The 18,290-nt window shown below is 41.1% G+C and overlaps 1 protein-coding gene across 5 annotated transcripts in view; it reads left to right on the top strand.

The window, feature by feature from the left end:
* The window catches only part of iqsec3a (IQ motif and Sec7 domain ArfGEF 3a), a 102,172-nt gene that overhangs the window by 69,540 nt on the left and 14,342 nt on the right, over window positions 1-18,290 (top strand). For all 5 annotated transcript variants that reach the window (XM_074625442.1, XM_074625441.1, XM_074625444.1 and 2 more), the window contains 4 exons: window positions 2,172-2,333; window positions 7,626-7,748; window positions 12,913-13,079; window positions 16,848-16,987. In XM_074625442.1, the coding sequence (XP_074481543.1) occupies window positions 2,172-2,333; window positions 7,626-7,748; window positions 12,913-13,079; window positions 16,848-16,987 (592 nt within the window). The remainder of the gene's footprint in view (window positions 1-2,171; window positions 2,334-7,625; window positions 7,749-12,912; window positions 13,080-16,847; window positions 16,988-18,290) is intronic.

Here is an 18,290-nt window from a genome sequence, read left to right as displayed (position 1 = left end):
GGGGAGTGCGCCGAGGCTGTCGCAGCAGATGCTTTCAGGCAGTCCAGCCTGTCCTCCCTCTCTCTCTCTCTCTGTCCTCACGTTCCCATTCCCGCACATCTGCTCTGTCTGGTCTTCCTCCAGCCTCCTCCTTCTATCCTGCCCTTTATCCCCTCTGTCCCGCCCTCGCCTTATAAACCCATTAGCTGTGGTACACACACACACACACACACACACACACACACACACACACACACACACGCTGCTCTGTTATGTAAAGGCTGTGGTTTAAACACTGTATAGAGGACTAGAGAGGGAGAGCTGTGGCAATAATGTGGTAGCCTCCCTAGAGCAACCATCCTCTGTGTCTAATAGGGATATAAATAGTTACGATATTACTCCCTCGTTCATACGTAACTTCTGCCAGGCACTCAGCTGAAAACTATCAGCGAGACCACTGATGGGATCACAAGAGAGAGAGAGAGGACTTTCAAAAGCAACGATTCGTGGAAACCAATGAGTTGTTTAGACAATTTTCTGAAGGCATGAGCATGGAAGTACACCTCATTGTCTGGCCAAATAGATGCAATCTCATATGAGCTTATGTCTGTATAAATAAATGATCCTGTCAATGGTTTTTGCATGTTTTAGCTACAACGGCCTCATCTGCCCTCACTGTGCATCAAGATAAACCCCCTACGTAAATCTATGTTTCTAAAAAATCTTTTAAAACCAACTTTTGTTTTATTCTTCTCTCAAAAGATGAAAATGTGACATTTGTACAGTTAAGGGCGTAGTTTTTGTTTCAACATTGTGGGGGACACATTAAGCAGGAGGTGTGGGGGTGTTTGTTTCCTGCATTCTGGTGAATTTTGATGCACCAATTTCTGCCTTTTCTGCATCAAGTTATGGTGGATATGTGCGCTCAATATGGGCTCAATGAATCCACAAGAGTCTCGGCTTTCCAGTCGTACCCAATTTATGCAATTCCAAGAATGTTTAGGGACCCCAGTATGCAGAAATATTCAAATACACCATTTTTAGAATAGACGAATACAGCACATTGAATACAACATTTATACAGCATGCAAAAAAACTGCATGTAATTATCATAAAGTGGGCAAGTCTGTAAAGGAGAGACTCGTGGATACCCCTAAAACCCATTTTTATTCACATATTTTGAGGTCAGAGGTCAAAGGACCCCTTTGAAAATGGCCAGTTTTCCCCCTCGCCAAAATCTGGCCTAACTTTGGAGAGTTATTTAGCCTCCTTCTAGACAAGTAATGTCTGCAGTCTCAGAGGGTTTGATAATTATCTTTTAGGGGTGCTGTGATGAAATTAAGGTGTGCTTGAGCACCACTAAAAAGATTCTAAAATCCCCCCTGATGTCAGTTATACACAATATCCATTTAAAGTTTGCTAACAACAGATGAAATTATCCATCACAAGCTACTGACTGGTCACACCAGGACAAGTAACGCTGAAGCAGCAAAACCTCAGTGTTTTATTGCTTATGATTATATTTTGTTGTTCGTAAGAGAAAGACTCTGTGATATACAACCTTCCATGGCAGCCAATAGATTATATTAATTTTGGTACGCTGTTAAAATCAACTTGGAGAGACTTGACGTAGAAGAATTTGTCTTCAAAACTAATTAATTAATGAAAAACACAAACAAAAAGTCGCAAACTGTGACGAAAGCTATAATCTTTTCGACCTGTTTCATCCCCACAAAGTCTTCTTGGGAACGCCTCTGTGCATGTAAGCAGGGATTTAAAGCTGTACTCAAATCAGCCATTAGGATTCTGGCAGTATCCTCTGAATTTAGCAGAGTGTCGAGCTGTTAGTTGTTAATACATGTTGTAATTCAGCACGGGGATGAATACAGATGAGATTGTGCCCTGTGTGTTTTACCTACACCGTGCAGGTGTGCACAGTAGGTGCATCATTTCTTTGATTATTTATTATGAAAATGTCCTTAATGTTCTCTTAGCATTCATTACAATAAGCAAATAAAGGCTCTACTTAGTGTTGGTGTGGATTATTGCTGTTAAGTGTGGTTAAGTATGTTAAAGAGCAAAATCATCTGTCACAGTCACACATGTTTAAGACGTAAAATTGCATCTGTGTTGTTTTAAAAACACTGCTAGGTCACTCATTCAGTCCCTTTCTTTCTTCTCTTCTGTTTCAGAAACCCTGACAAGGGTCTTCAGTTCCTGATCTCTCGAGGCTTCATCCCAGACACACCCATCGGCGTCGCCCACTTCCTGCTGCAGAGGAAGGGCCTGAGCCGACAGATGATCGGAGAGTTCCTCGGCAACAGCAAGAAGCCGTTCAACAGAGACGTCCTAGAGTGAGTAGCACATATTAGTCCCTGAGACCGTTTTAGGATAATTAAGCGCTCCTCATGAGGTGATTCTCCGTACTAATCCCCCCGTTTTCTGGGAGATCAGAGGTCAGGGTCATCTACAAGGCTGGATTAAGCACAAGGAAAATCCTCAGCTTTATTAGTCACAATATAGCGGTTGCCAGTCGTGTTGATAACTGAGGCAACTGGTCAGATAATTCCCTGAAACCTAAATGTGAAACCTAAATTACAACTTCAGCATCCACTTATTATGTCAAAGCTGTTATTTTTCTAGACGTTGACATTCGATTATATTGCATGACACTTCGATTTCAGCTTGTTTTCAGTTTGTTTACTAAGCCCCCGTATGACTCTTCAAGTTGTAAATCTAGGTTGACTCGCGAGACAGAATCGTAGCAGGAGGATAATAAGCTGATAAGACAGAAATAAAATAAAAACCTTCCCTGCCCTTTTTTTTGTTTTCCGGCTTCTTTTATCACGTTGATATCAAAACCGCAGTTGCTGTTGCTTTGGCGTTATTCTATCAGGCAGGATGTGAGAAGCAATTTAGCCGTCATCTGATAATGTAAATATTGTTTTTGAGATTTCATAAACCATCTCAGCAGAAAAGAGGGAAATGTAATTCATGGTGTTGGTATTTTTTTTACCTGTGGTTTTAGCTAGTGCCATCTTTAAGTTAGATCAAATGATATTCTATATTTGGAGCACAGGGAGATGTACTGAAGTGTATGGGATGTGTGGGTGTATATGAGAATATGTTCCAAGCATGTAAAGAGGTTGTATGTGATGTTTGTGGATTTATGCTAACTATTGTGTGTATTTATTTTCTTACTCAAGCCTTTTAAAAGTTGAGAACAAGTCATGTTTTTATGAACTCAGAAGGCCACTGTGTGGTATTAAAGACCCAATCCTCAATTGGTGTATACAGTGCACTTTAAATCCATAATGTTGGCTGATTCCACGTGGGCAATGTTTCAACTTAAATTCATGTAGATATGTCAGTTTGTGCCTTTAAAGGGGCACTCCAGTGATTTTGTATTGTACCTCCATAAAAGGTGGCAGAGTCACAAAAGACGTAGAGATTACAAATCTATGCCCAGATATCCTGACTTTTAGTCTATAGTGTGGGGCAAGCTCCAAAAACGTTGAATCCTTCTCTTCTCATGATGCACCTCAGCAGTGTTCTTGGTTATGCTGCATTCCATTTGAACTGGGAAGAATTTTAGAGTTCCCAGTCGGAAATTTCAAGTGGAACGTCCCTTGAAGTCGGATTTCGTACTCGGAAAGTCGGGCGAACCTCACCAACCCCGACCTTAAAATCTGAGATGGTTGCTACAGTACGTGCATCAACAGTTAAAAAAAGCTGTAGTAATATACTGTTTATAGCACTTATGTCTTCTTTGTGTCTCATCAAATCAGTTGTACACACAACCCAACTTCTGTCTGTGAACATGTTGCTACGGTGTTTGTATGCACAAAATACCGGAGTAATGTGTCGTTATCAAGTGGTATCACTCTTAGTATACAGTAGGGCAAACTCAAAATCCTACAATCCCCATAATGCAACCAATACCATTTTTTTCCGAGCCCATCAAGCTCAGATAACAAGTTTATTTTCTCAGACTTAAATAAGCTCCTCCAAAGTCACAAATATACAACTGTTTTCACAGTCTGAGTGTTCATTACTAGTTAATAATTGTATTTTTTATATGCAGCCATCATGCAGTACAGTCTGTTCTTTACAGCAGAATAAAAATAAAAAGCCCAACGGGGTAAAGAGATGCCTCCTTATTGTATTACTCATCAAATAAATGTGAAGACGCTGCAACACACATTCACAAATGACTCACTGCCTGTACGTTTCATTCCAGGTCATTAACCTGATCGGCATTATTTCCTTTGAAGCTGCAGAGATTTTCCTTTATCTTTTCCCATCTTTCAGAGACTTATCTCAGTAATTGTCTTTTTTTTTTATTATTCTATTACATTTTCTCATTCACCGATTGCTTCGAAATTTGCATATCAACCCGGAGGAGGTTCCGCAGATCTTTCTTTCATCCTCCCTCTTTGTCCACGTTATCAAACCGAGAACACACTTTTAGTCTTCGCAAAAGGTCAGACATACACGACACAGCACTCTTGCCGAGTTGTTCACCCCGGGCTGCCCTCATCTAATATCCATATTTCCATAAATGGACGCCGTCACGGCTCCAAATACGTTGTATTAACAGCATTATGCTTTTAAGTCTTGATTCACAGCGCAGATATACTTCAGCGCAGGTGACATTTGGGATATATACAGTAGATGTGTATTTATTTTCCCACATAGCGGTCATACAGCCGCGCCATCTGAGTGGAAGTGATGTTGAAGATGAACATGATAGGAGAGTGCAAAGTGTGTGAGAGAGCACTTTCGATAAAGTGTATAGTCACAGGAGAGCGGTCTAATGTGAAAATCACTCATGTTGATTTACTGAGCCTGAATGTGTGAAAGCATGTGACTTCTGTTAGTGTGTACAGGGAGGGTTGTGAATGCATGTGTTGTGTTGTCTACTGTATTCCTGAATCTTCCTCCTCTCCTTATAAAAGCTAATGGCGCCTCGTTCTCCTCACATTTCTCCGAGCGTAAACAACAATAGTTAAAACGTCGCGAGTCAATTAAGCCAAATTGTGGTTTATAGATTTGGGTTCCAAGAAATGTGGCACCCCCGAGGACTCATTTACCGATAATGTAGTGTAGTTGTTTAGCAGGAAAAATTAGATCTGTTTTCAGACTGTCATCCACTCATTGGCTGCTCAAAATATGGTTCCATCTGTTTCTTTTTATTTACAATGTGTGTGTGTGTGTGTGTGTGTGTGTGAGAGTGTACCTGCCATCTAAGCTTTGTAAACACACAATTTAAGCCTTGCTATGCAGACGGGTGTGTCTATCCTTCTGTCAGGTGATCAACAAAGTGTATGCGATATAACAGTACGTGTGTTGTGTTCGCCCATGTGTGTGTGTGGGTGTGTTATTATGTTTGAGTGTGTATGGGAAGGAGATAGGAGGGGGGGGGGGGACTGATGTACTTAGGCTAGAGAGCATCTCGTCTGACGTTACATAAACAAGGAGTGACAGCCGAGGAGGAAGGGAAAGAGAGAGAGAGAGAGAGAGAGGTGGTGGAGCGAGGAAGTGAGTCATGAAGAGGGCGATGAGAGACGCTCGACAGTCAAGAGAGTTGATCAAGAGGAGGATCAAGTCGGAGTCGCTGTGTACTATAAGATTCACCTTTATGAGCGTTGTGTTAAAAAATCGAATCACTGGTAGAAAAAATAATACACTTTAAAGTTATTGTCAAAGCACCAGGATGGATAGCTGTATTAGTATATGTGTTAGAAGTATCAGCATCCAGTATGTTGTAGTAATATAGCAGTTATAGTGAGTGTGGTGCCTGTTACAGCAAAATATGGAGTAATATTTATGGTAGCAGTTGCACAACTACTACTAAAGAAGTAGTTACTGTAGTAGACATCAATCAAATTGGGATAGCTTTATACTAGTAGCAGCTATTAGTAGTGACCGGAGTAATAGTAATAGTAGATATATAGCACAAGTAGAAGTGGTAGTTCTAGTAGTATATTTGTAATGGTGACTAAAATAGTAATAATAATAGTAGACATGGGACAACTACTAGTAGTAGCTTTAGTATACTGTAGTAGACGGGCTACATGTACTTATAATAATAGTTATAATGTACTATGAGTATAGGTTTGCAGTACTAGTAGTAGTAGTTATAGTAAAAGTGACTGGAGTAGTCTTATTAGTCGCACACTATGGTAGTAGTAGTATAGCTGTGGTAGACATAGATCAAGTAGTAGTATTCATAGAAGCAGCAGCATAGTAGTAGTAGTAGAGTAGTGGTGATAAAACACACAGGACTAGTAGCAGTAGAAGTTGAAGTAGTTGCAGTAGTAGTAATAAATTACATTGTGCAAATACTACTAGTAGCTGTGGTGGTACAGTAGTAGTAATAGTAGACATAGGTGTAGTAGTAGTAGTGGTGGTGACTGTAGGAATTCACATAGGCTCAGATGTTGCAGTAAAATTGATAGCAACGGTAGTAGTTCTAGTGAAGTATTGGTCGAAGGAATATAATAATATAGGACAAGTAGTAGCAGTCGGTAGTAGAAGCTGTAGTAGTATAGCCGTAGACATAGGACAAGTAGCAGTAATAGACACAGGACTATAGTGGTAGCCATAGCTAGTAGAAGTAATAGTAGACATGAAGAAGTAGTAATGGTAGTTTTATTAGAGCAGGACTGCTAGATGTATAGTTGTTGTAATACAAGCGTTGGTGATAGTACTAAATGAAACAGTTGATGGTATTTTGAGCGGGTTTTTACTGTGATCTCATGTGGTGATTTAACGCTGCATCATGCCGTACTGTAGACTCAGCTTTCTGACTCTTTTCTGCTGGAGCAGCATGTGTCAGAGTCAAGTACTCACCTCATTAACTCGCTTTGTTCACAGTAATCCATCTTCATGTAGTGTGTGTGTGTGTGCGTGTGTGTGTGTGTGTGTGTTCGCCAGCAGTGTCTCCTGTAGTACAACAAAACTGCGATGATCAGAAGCAGAAGGCGATGTCTTGACACCACTACATACTGTGCTTTTTAAAAGACTTTTGAGATCATCTTTCTTTTAACCATCAATGAGGCCGATAGTGACGGAGGCAAAGATTATCTCGAACTAGTGCGGATAGGTTTGGAGCACCACATGAAAGGCGGAGAAAAAAAAAGACTTTAATTTCATAGTTCGATTATCATTCCACTTTGTACCTCGACATCAAAGCGAGGAAAACTTTAAAACCCTCCCGACTCGTCTCCAAAGTCACCTTTCACTTCAAAACCTCATTTCACCTCCAAATTGCCCACGTCGTATTTATCCTCCTGAACTCATCGGACGGGATATTTTGCTTTTTTAATTAAAGTCATTAAGCTGGGGTTGTCAGGTAATAGGGGGGATTTTCTGCTCTGAGGGATTGTATGTGTGTACGTGTGCATGTGTGTCACAGAGAAGATAGCCAGGCCCAGTCTTATCCCTGGTGTCCGTGCGTGGCTAACACCTGCAAAGCTGCGACTGGGGAGCAGATGAGTGGACTTTTATCTTAAGTGTACATCCGCAGATCCACCCGTGCCACCAGTGAAGGAGCAGCCACTATAATCATGTTGATATATTGCTATAAATATTAATATATTTTCTTTTTTTCCCTGTGTCTTCCTTTCCACTGTGCTCAACAGTTGTGTGGTGGATGAGATGGACTTCTCAGGCATGGAGCTGGACGAAGCGCTGAGGAAGTTTCAGGCCCACATTCGTGTCCAGGGAGAAGCCCAGAAGGTGGAGCGTCTTATCGAGGCCTTCAGGTAATTACAAAAGTGTGAGCTGCTCTGAGAGTCTGGCTTTATCTTGCAGTATTCTCACTGGTATTATAAGGGGAGCACATTAGCTGGCATTCTTACAGATTTCCCCCCCAAAAAATTGGGGTATCGGTTTTCTTGTATTCAACACTAACCGTTCCCCCTAAATCTCTTCACTGATTGTCCAGTTTAAAATGAGTCAGCTGGATATAAGTCAATCGGCAACAGTTTTCAACCAACTATAGTGGACGTAGTCACCGCTTTAGTGGGTTAAAGTTGAAGTTGAATAAAGGGTTAAAGTTGTAAGAGGAAAACACGGACCTAGACCGGACAACGGTGTGGTAGTGACCTGTCAATCACAAGGTAGCCACGCCCTAAAGCATACCTTGCTTTATGGTCTATTTGACTCTAAAAGGGACCATAATTTACTCAATGAACATCATGCTGTATTGAAGAAGACTTGAAACTAGCGATTGAGACCATAAACTCATGTTTACAATGTTTACTGAGGTAATAAATCAAGTGAGAAGTAGGCTCATTTTCTCATAGACTTCTATACAATCAGACTTCTTTTAGCAACCAGAGGAGTCGCCCCCTGCTGGCTGTTAGAAAGAATGCAGGATGTTGCATTGGCTTCACTTTTCAGAAACGGAGGTTGCTGCCAGCAACAAACTCATGAAGCTAATATTAGCTAGAGACGGTTGTCATTTCTGCTGACAAAAATACTACGAATTTTTTGTGATAAATCTGCAACTGTTATCATTTTATACTGTATATGTGCCGTGCAAGATCAAACTTGAACTTGACAGGCGAGCGGTCCGTTGGACATGCAAGAACATGAGATTTGAGCACGTGCGACAAATGTATTAATATTCAGAAACATTGTTGTGCAGAGAGAGAGAAAATAGTTGCTCTAAAAGAGTCTGATATGAATATTTATCATCTCATGGGTTATGCAAAATATCCCTCATTCGTCCTACTGGTGTCATTTACTTTCTACTGTAATGTAAATCTGGTTGTGTTAGGCTAATATTTTAGCGGATGATAAGAAGTGAAATGAGAGATGCTGTCTCTCGAGCATTACCTCTGGCCCGAACCTGTCTTGCAGTGCTTAAAGATGCAATTCACAGGTTTTTTGATCATGAAATATGCCTACGTCAAGTTTTGAAGCCGTGCTGAGAGGTACAGATGTGATTCGTGAGAAGCTCGGGCTTCTGTTTTTTTTTTTTTACTTTTTTCAGGAGCGCTGTACAGCTGACAAATAGACAAAGAGGGAATATGAAAACAAGCTAGTATGACTAGGTTTAATCAGACAAAATCGACAGCCATGCACGCAAAGAGAGACAGATGGACATGCACTCATAAACCCCACTGTTATCCAGGAGCAAGGGAGAAATGATGGACATGAGCATAAAATACGCGTGAATCTCGATAACGATCTCAGCACTGCTTCGCTTCATCAAAACACACACTCTCTTCTTTCCTTTCTGCTCGGGCTACAATAAAATGTTGACAGCGCAGCCCCCCCCATCTGAATAGCAGGCGAGCGTGTAATTTTCAGCCACAAATTTGCGACAGGAAGACAATTTGCGGTGCAGCTGTGGCTCTGTGTGTTAATGCTAACTGTTTGCCGCGGCCCCTCCGGAGTAACAACCACCTGTCACAGTTGTCGAGGTGCCCAATGAGGAGAAAAAACAGCGGCATTGTCATAGTCAGTGGGCATGGAAGGTTGGCGCATGAGGCAATGTTTGGACATGAGGCTGGCGCTGCGTGTTACCACGAGAGAGTTAGAGGGTGGGGGAGGAGGACGATGGGGGTGAGGAGACGCAAACTGGGAGAAGGAAAGGAAAGGAAGGGGAGAAAAAGGAGAGAGGAAGGTTTATAAATAACCAGCGTTGCGTAACTGCCACTGCCTCCCCTGCTCCTGGGCTTTGATATGCCTCCAAACACACACACATACATACACAGAAGGAGAGAAATCTCCGAAGTAAGTGAAGGGGGATTTGAAGCAGCAGTGAAAAAGAGAGAGAGAGGGGGAGAAGTGAAAAGCAGCTTCAGTATCTGCTGCGTCAGTGTGCTAATGAATGAGCAAAATATGAGCCAGCTCCCAATGCTGCAGATACATTCAGTTTATATTTCCATGTCTGCATTACAGCATAGTATTCAGGCATGCTTAGTTACTCACATACTGTATTTTCTATTATGGTTATTATAGATAAAGATCATGCAACTTCTTGGATTTTGGATTACACCATCTTTGGCGATCTGTAACAAGAAGCGATATTGGTTTGGAAAGATGGCAGCAAAGTGCCAAATTTGAAGACTGCCAAATCCACTCGCCGAGCAGCATCATGTGCCGTTTTACCACTCTCGCTTTTTTGTTTAGCCACTTTGCCATGTCTTTCTGTGCAGAGTAAGAGCACATAAATTGGGGTTTTTCACTGCATGGTGCTACAAGGATTTACAGACAAGGGCATAATTGCTGGTTGCTGTGGAGTCACGGTTTTCAGACACTGAGATGTGAATAAGCATCTGTGTGAAGCCCCTGTGATTAGCAGGCTAAAGCAAATCCTGTATGAGGGACGCCAGGAACACAAATGAAACACAAGGCTTTTAAATAAAAAAAACTAGGGCTATCAAATTTAACTTGATAATAACACATTAACGCAAATTCATTTTAACGCCTCTAATTTCTTTAACGCATTAGCACAACTTGCGATCTTTAGGTTGTAGCGGGCTCAGTTTTAAAGCTAGAGTGAAGATACTGGCATCATATGAAACTAGAACCTAAGGAATCCACTGGTACCAACTATGTTATACTGTTTTGTCGGGAAGGAGGCTAAATAACACTCTAAACCTACACTCAATTTTGTAGAGGAAAAACTGTCATGGCCATTTTCAAAGGGGTGACTTGACCTCTGACCTCAAGATATGTGACTGTAAATGGGTTCTATGGGTACCCACGAGTCTCCCCTTTACAGACATGCCTACTTTATGATAATCACATGCAGTTTGGGGCAAGTCATAGTCAAGTCAGTACACTGACACACTGACAGCTGTTGTTGCCTGTTGGGCTTGAGTTTGACATGTTATGATTCGAGCATATTTTTTTATGCTAAATGCAGTACCTGTGAGGGTTTCTGGACAATATCTGTCATTGTTTTGTGTTGTAAATTGATTTTCAATAATAAATATATATATACATTTGCAAAAAGCAAGCATATTTGCCCACTCGCATGTTGATAAGAGTATTAAATACTTGACAAATCCACCTTTAAGGTACATTTTGAACAGATAAAAAATTTCGACAAATCACGGACAATCATGCGATTAATCGCGATTAAATATTTTAATCGATTGACAGCCCTAAAGCTAGCAAAGCTAGCAAATAAGTTATGATTAAACTGGTCATCAAGCTTTCCACAATAATGTTAGTATACCAAAAGAAGCCACATAACTTATAATGCACCCAATATTATTATGTTATATAAAAACAAATTCAAATTTCCAATGTCACAAACAAGCCTTTTAAACTCAATAAATATGGTTTTGTTTTTCTAATACAAAGAAAGAACACTGTCTTTTATTGCATTATCTTTGAATGAATCAGTTCTAGCGTCTTTTTAGGAGAATTATCTTTAAATGAACCAGCTAAATGAAATTGTTTTTACTCGAAAATGCATAGTAGCTGTATACAGCCCCAACAACCTCCACCAATACAACGAAGGGCAGCTTGTATGTTGTCTGAGAGGCAAAATGTCCTCAATAAAAATCTAATCATTCACTGTAATAAGTGAAGGATGAGCATTTTAACATTTTGATCAACTCGGAGCTTCTCCCATCTGGATGTTTGGTGGTTGAACAGTTGGAGGAACACGGCTTAGTGATCTCTCTGAAACTATAAAAGTGAGGGGGACAGAAAGAGGAAATTACGCCTTTATTGCAAACATGCACAAGCAAGCTTTTTTTTTCCTTTTGCAATAATCTTGCGAGGAAACATTAAAAACGGTGTGTGTGTGTGCAACAAGGTATGCACCTACTGTATGCATACCAATATATGTGTCTTTACTCAGTCCCACAGAGACATTAGATTCCAATCATGCAGCTCAGTGAGTCTGCAAAAAGGTGCTACAGCCCCAATGTGGAAATGATGACTGATTAATGTAAAGATTACAGTACACACGCCAATGCCGAGCCCACAGGGTCCACACACCTTCTCATACTCTGTGTATCGCCGCCTCTGATTACTCACACACCGTATCTGTTTTACTATTGTATTATTCATTCCCCGACCAGGAGGTGTCCATGCACTTCACAGAGAAACGATTTCTCTCTCTCTCTCCTGGGCGCTTCTTTCTTAAACACACACATATCCCAAAGTAGGTGTCTACAAATCTGTTAGATTCATGGTTTCCATAACCACGCGACGCATTCTCCACCTCTTATATTTAGGAATACATCAAACTGAGCCCGGCCTCTGTCACGTTCTTTTGCAGAAAAGTGCCTAGGTAAGGGGATTTCATATTTCTATGTTCATATCTCTTCTCTCCGGCACAATAACAACCTGTGTAAATCCAGCAAGCAGGGTCCATAAATGTTGGAGAATGTTTTAAATATGGCTCAGTCAGTGGACTCGCGCACGAATACTAAGGATGTGTGGGTGCTTGTGCTTTGACATTATCTTGGATGGATCCATGCAAGCAAACATCCAATCCAGTGGGACAAAATGTGTTTATACGGAGAGACACCGTTTCATCAGAGCACCCACTGTGAGGTTCATTGTTAGTGAGAGGCAGCAAACAGCTTCGGATGAAACCACGAGAAAAATTAAAGCCATAACTTGTATTTCTGTGTGACATTCTCATGCTCAGCTTGTGACAAGACATTTATGAGTGTGTTGAAATATGCCTAGAGTGTCTAAGGATGATGTATTGTCTGTGTCATTTCTCCCACCTTATCTCTTCCTATTCCTGTCCTTTGTATTTCTCTGATTCATCTCTCTCTTTCTGTGCTTATCATCCCCTCTAACTGGCCTCACCTATTCTCTTTTAACATCCTGTTTCACCATATTTGTGTCCCCTGTCATGACTATTCATCCCTCTCCTTTCCAACTTCTTTAACCTTCCGTTTTTAAAATTATTTTTACCCTCTTCTTTCTCTTTGTCAACAGTCAGCGCTACTGCATGTGTAACCCCGACGTGGTGCAGCAGTTTCACAACCCGGACACCATCTTCATCCTGGCCTTCGCCATCATTCTGCTCAACACCGACATGTACAGTCCGAACATCAAGCCCGACCGCAAGATGATGTTGGAGGACTTCATACGCAACCTACGAGGTGAGTGACACGGCGTTTTTTTTGTGTGGAGGCACATTAAGGGAGTTAAAATGACATTAATTAGTCGACGTAATCGGCGTAAAGTAATGTTTTCTGAGGAGTACTTCCAAGATCATGCTCATAGCTTTGTTGACTCAGAGAGCATCTGTCCCAGCACAAACCTAAATCCTCATCAGCTCCTAATGGTGCTGTACTGTAGCCAACCCAAACATCTGAAATCCTCAAGAGCGGATGAGGAATATTTCCAGTATTTAATGATTACCAGGATCACTGACAGGACAGACGAGAACCAAATGAGGAACAAAAAAAAAGAAGAGTTTACCTCAACAAAAGTACGATGGTTTATATTGTATATTGTTTATATGGTAGACAAATATGGTATATTTTGCCCTCACTGTTGTGGTCTTGATTTATTTATGCCAACCGGATAACTGGAGTACATGTAAGTCACCACAGTCACAAAGAAGATTCAAAGACCCAAGAAACATCCATTAATTATAGTATAAGGCTTTCAATTTCAGTTTACTCTATGGCACAAGATGCCAAAAAGTGCTCACCAATAGCCAATAGATAACTGACAGTACAGAGGTGCTGTTCCAGAAGTTATAGAAATGAATTAAAAAAAAATTATTTAAATTTTACTACAATGTAGACGAGAAAAATCAGCCTGTTTTAGTTATGGCGGCAGTAAATGACATAGTATAGAGAGCGTCAAAGTCCGCATAGGGAGGAGGTCGGGGTGGATAGATGGGTCGAAAAATACAGGACTTTCACCGCTTATTGTGTACCGTAGAAGTCAACGTTGTCTTATTTTAAGTTACCTATGCAAGTCAAGTTACATAACATACTTAACTACATAAAAAAACGTACTTATTTAAACCCCAAACCAAGATCTTTTCCTAAACCTAACTATGTATGTTTGTTCCCTAAACCTTACCAAATTGTTTCCTGTGAAAATGGATGCATGTAACGAGCTAGAGGGGTGCGTAGAGCATCATAGTTTGAAGCGTAGGGCCACTGACCAATCTGCCGTTTCTGATGAGTTGGGAGTGAGAATGTGTTGACGAAATATGATAAGAAATCAGTAATACTTAATAATCCTCCGAAAAGACAGATGAATCAGTGGAAGTGTGTCCAACAGGGTTTGGATCTGTATTCAATCAAACCGCCCTGCATAAATTCAGGTAATAAAAAGAAGGTTACATTTCCATCCCGGCCCACCTTGGCTTTACGCTTTCACAACTCATGGCGACACCAACAGAAAGCACCTGTAACTCTTGTCTCCCCGTGTGCAGACAGATGTTCATTCGCCGAGCGTCGAGGACGAGACGGGAGCGTCATAGTTCCGCTCTCCCTCGGCGCAATCAATCAGGGAACGCTGAGGTCGATGCCGAACAACTTTAATAGATTCATCCAGACTGTTCCCCACAATTAAATTAAGTTGGAAAATCAATTTCGGCATCTTATGCAAATTAAAATATGTCACTCTCTCTTGGCCTCTCTATTTGTCTTCTGCTCAGTTTACCGTGTTGTGTCTCTATCCGTTCTCTTATCTCGTTTTGTCTGAGTCAGAATATCATTTGTTCTGTTTATTCATCTGTCTCTCTTTGTTTATATTCTCTCCGTTTCTCTCCCTTCTTTTATTTTCTCGGTCACGTCTCTCATACACACTGACAGAAGAATAACTCAATCAACTAATTGACTGAGGTGAAATGCAATTATGCACCAGAAACCAATAGTAATGAAGAACCCACAGAACATTCATTATCTCAGTTAAAACAGACTGTCGGTGTCAAAGCTATTCCACAATGGGCCAACAAAATATAAAGCAGCTTCCACCATAAATTAATCCTTTATGTCAGCTCATTGGAAAATGAAAATTGTAGTGTCTCAGTTACTGGACAGCGAGGGTATAGTCTCAGATTTACGCAGAGAGTTCAGTTCACTCTTTAAGTCCTTATGGTGGGCTACTGATCATCAGTAAACCTTGTGACAAGCCAAATTTATACTTGAGATGATGGAAACAAAAGGAGACAGAATAAAGGAAGAGGCTTAGCCCAAGCTACAGGGGCAACATGGCACTGCAATGCTGTGAGCTAAATGCTAATGTCAGCATGCTAACAACAACAATGCTAACATGTTAATATTAAGCATGTTGAACAAGTATAATGCTTACCATTTTCACGATCTTAGTTTAGCTTTTGCTAATTAGCACTAAACACAAAGTATATCTTATGCTGATGGGAATGTCAGTCTTGCAGGTATTTAGTCATAAACCGATGTATTAAAGAGGACCTATTATGCTTTTTCCCTTTCCTTTAGTGTGTTGTATAGTTTTTTTGTGCATGTAAAATGTCTGCAAAGTTACAGAGCCCAAAGTCCACGTTAAAGGGGGTTACTCTCCCCCACAGACACAGTGCTCCTGAACCGCCTGAAACGCCTTGATTGAAGTTCTGCCTTTTTCTCCCGTAACATGGTGATGTCACCAGTAACACATGTGCATAATACCTGCCTAGCGGCTAGTTCGGCACACCCTCAAACAAAGCTAGTTAGAGCGGAGCTGGAGCGGAGTCGAAAGAGTTTGATTTGGTTGACCAATCACAACAGAGTGGGCCAGCTGACCAATCAGAGCAGACTGAGCTTTTTGGGAGGGAGGGGCCTGGAGCTCAAACAGAGCGTTTCAGACAGAGGGTGAAAAGAGGTGCAGCAGCACAGCCGGTATGAGAAAAGTAAAGCGTTTTTGGAATATTAAAGCATGTAAACATGTTCTAGTAGAAACCCAAAAGACAGGTATGTACCTGAAAATAAGCATAAGAGGTCCTCTTTAAGTATTGGACAAATTGAATTTTTGACCCGTTGATGGCACTACATGAAAAGTTAAGGGATCACCAAAGTTACTATAAATCATCGTTAGGGAAACATGAATATGTGTACTAAATTTCATCACAATTCATCCAATAGTTGTCGAGAGATTTAATTCAAAACCACAAGTGGCGCTAGAGGAAAAGTCAGAGAATCACCAGAGTCATGAGGATTATTCCTTTGGGGACCATGAATTTCTGTACAAAATATCATGTCAATCCATTTGTTAGTTGTTGAGATATTTCCATCTGGATCAAAGTGGTGAACCAACCAACTGTAGTCGCCATGCAAAGAGACAGAAAGCAGTGAAGGAAAGAGACATTCTGCTAAAAAAAACCACCATTTATTTATCCGACACTTTACACACATTTCCCCCCGGACATCTCCTCCACTCCCTGCGACTCCATAATGTGCAGCGATGTCTCAGCGGTGTCCCAGCGTGCCTCACTGTCACTGCTATCACTTGTGGCGGCTTCATTTTCTCCAAACACATCCTGCCCCATTGAAAACTCAATGTACCACACAGCGCGGTACAGCTGCGCGGATATAATGGGGAGCATCTCGAGGGCAACCTTTTCAGCCTAATGACATGCAGCTCTACCTGCGTCGAAATGCCACGGCCTTGAACCGCACTGTGTTCCAGACGGGAAATCTTCTATGGATGTTAACCTTTCACTTGCCAATTAACCTCCTCTCACATCGCCTTCTGTCATTGCTTAATAGAGACAGTGAGAGACAGAAATTCAAAGGAGGACAGACGAGGAGAGAAAGAGTTCTCTGTTGCACTGAATACTGAAATGTGTTCCACTATTTTGAAAGTCAAATAATGAGGCATAACAAATGTGTGTCGGAACAATATACAGCTATGTATAAGTGTGTGTGTAATCAGACTATTCCCATCCATAGGTGTGGATGATGGAGCAGACATCCCCAGAGAGATGGTGGTGGGAATCTATGAAAGAATACAACTGAGGGAGTTACGCTCCAACGAGGACCACGTCACCTACGTCTCAAAGGTTGAGCAGTCCATCGTAGGCATGAAAACGGTAAGGACACACTTTTGTTCTATACTTGTGAGGACCTTGAGTAACACAATGCATTCCTTAGGCCTTAAAGTGCAACTATAGCAAACCCTGACCCTTGCTTAACTTTGACTGAAATCATATTAACCCTTAACCTGCATTAGTTGAAGTTTTTGGCCACTTGGGGCAGCGCAACAAGTTGTTAGTAGCCACCTAAATGTAAATACAATATTCACTCTCTTTTAAAAGGACCATTGTGTAGGATTTAGGGGGATCTTATAGCAGAAATGGAATATAACATTCATAACTATGTTTTCGTTAGTGTATAATTAGCTGAAACTAAGAATCGTTGTGTTTTCGTTAGCTTAGAATGAGCCCTTTAAATCTACATAGGGAGCGGGTCCTCTTCATTGAGGCCACCATGTTTCTACAGTAGCCCAGAGCGGATAAAAACACTGCACAGCCAACACGCTTGGAAAAGGGAGTGGTGGGCAATATTCAGTTGGTCGCAATCTCTAACCTCACCACTACATGCCACTAAATCCTATACACTGCTCCTTTAAACTCTGTTTTTGGTCTCAACCACCTCCTGAGGGAAAGACCTGGCTCTTTAGCTACTAGATGCTACATATGTTCACCAGCTAGTCACTAACTTTGTCTATCTGACGTCTGGTGCTGGGCAGGTGGAGTTTACTTGGTTTATAAGAGCTTTTTTTTGCTGAAAACAGCTGCTTTTTGCATCTGGAAAGGACATTGGTGCAGTGAGAGAGAACCAAAAACAAAGTTGTGGCGCATAAAACCAAATCAATGAGCTAAAAGAAAGATAATTTCAGTGGGTTCATCACGACCCCTTTCACATTAAACATATTTATTTTGTTTTTAATATAGATTTTAAGCAGATTTAACTCTAAAACCAGGTCTAAAGAAGAAATAAGGAAATCAGTCTCAAGGCCTAAAATTCATATTGGCCCTCACAAAGATATACTGTACATGGTGCGTTACAGTACACGCACACCCAGAAGTAACTTAAATGATTACAAACGTACACTTTCTCTTTGCAAGCTCCATACATGCCAAGTCACTCACTCATTATTCAAGGCCTTATCACTATCACCTAGCCTTAGTTGTGTTAACGGAGTACATTTATTAGCCATTAAATGTCTCATCAGCAGCGCGATCATTACCTCAGGTCATTACTCCGGCTAGATACGTCATTAACCACCGCTATCATTATAGTCTTTTTTAACTGTTTAAGGTTAAAAGGTTTGGTCAGTGCACATGAGTAATGGAAGTGGTTGAACCTAACACTGGAGTGTCCTTTAGTTAA

The sequence above is a fragment of the Sebastes fasciatus genome, chromosome 23 (genome assembly GCF_043250625.1).
Source record: "Sebastes fasciatus isolate fSebFas1 chromosome 23, fSebFas1.pri, whole genome shotgun sequence".
NCBI lineage: Eukaryota > Metazoa > Chordata > Actinopteri > Perciformes > Sebastidae > Sebastes > Sebastes fasciatus.
This window is presented reverse-complemented; position numbering and strand designations above follow the sequence as displayed.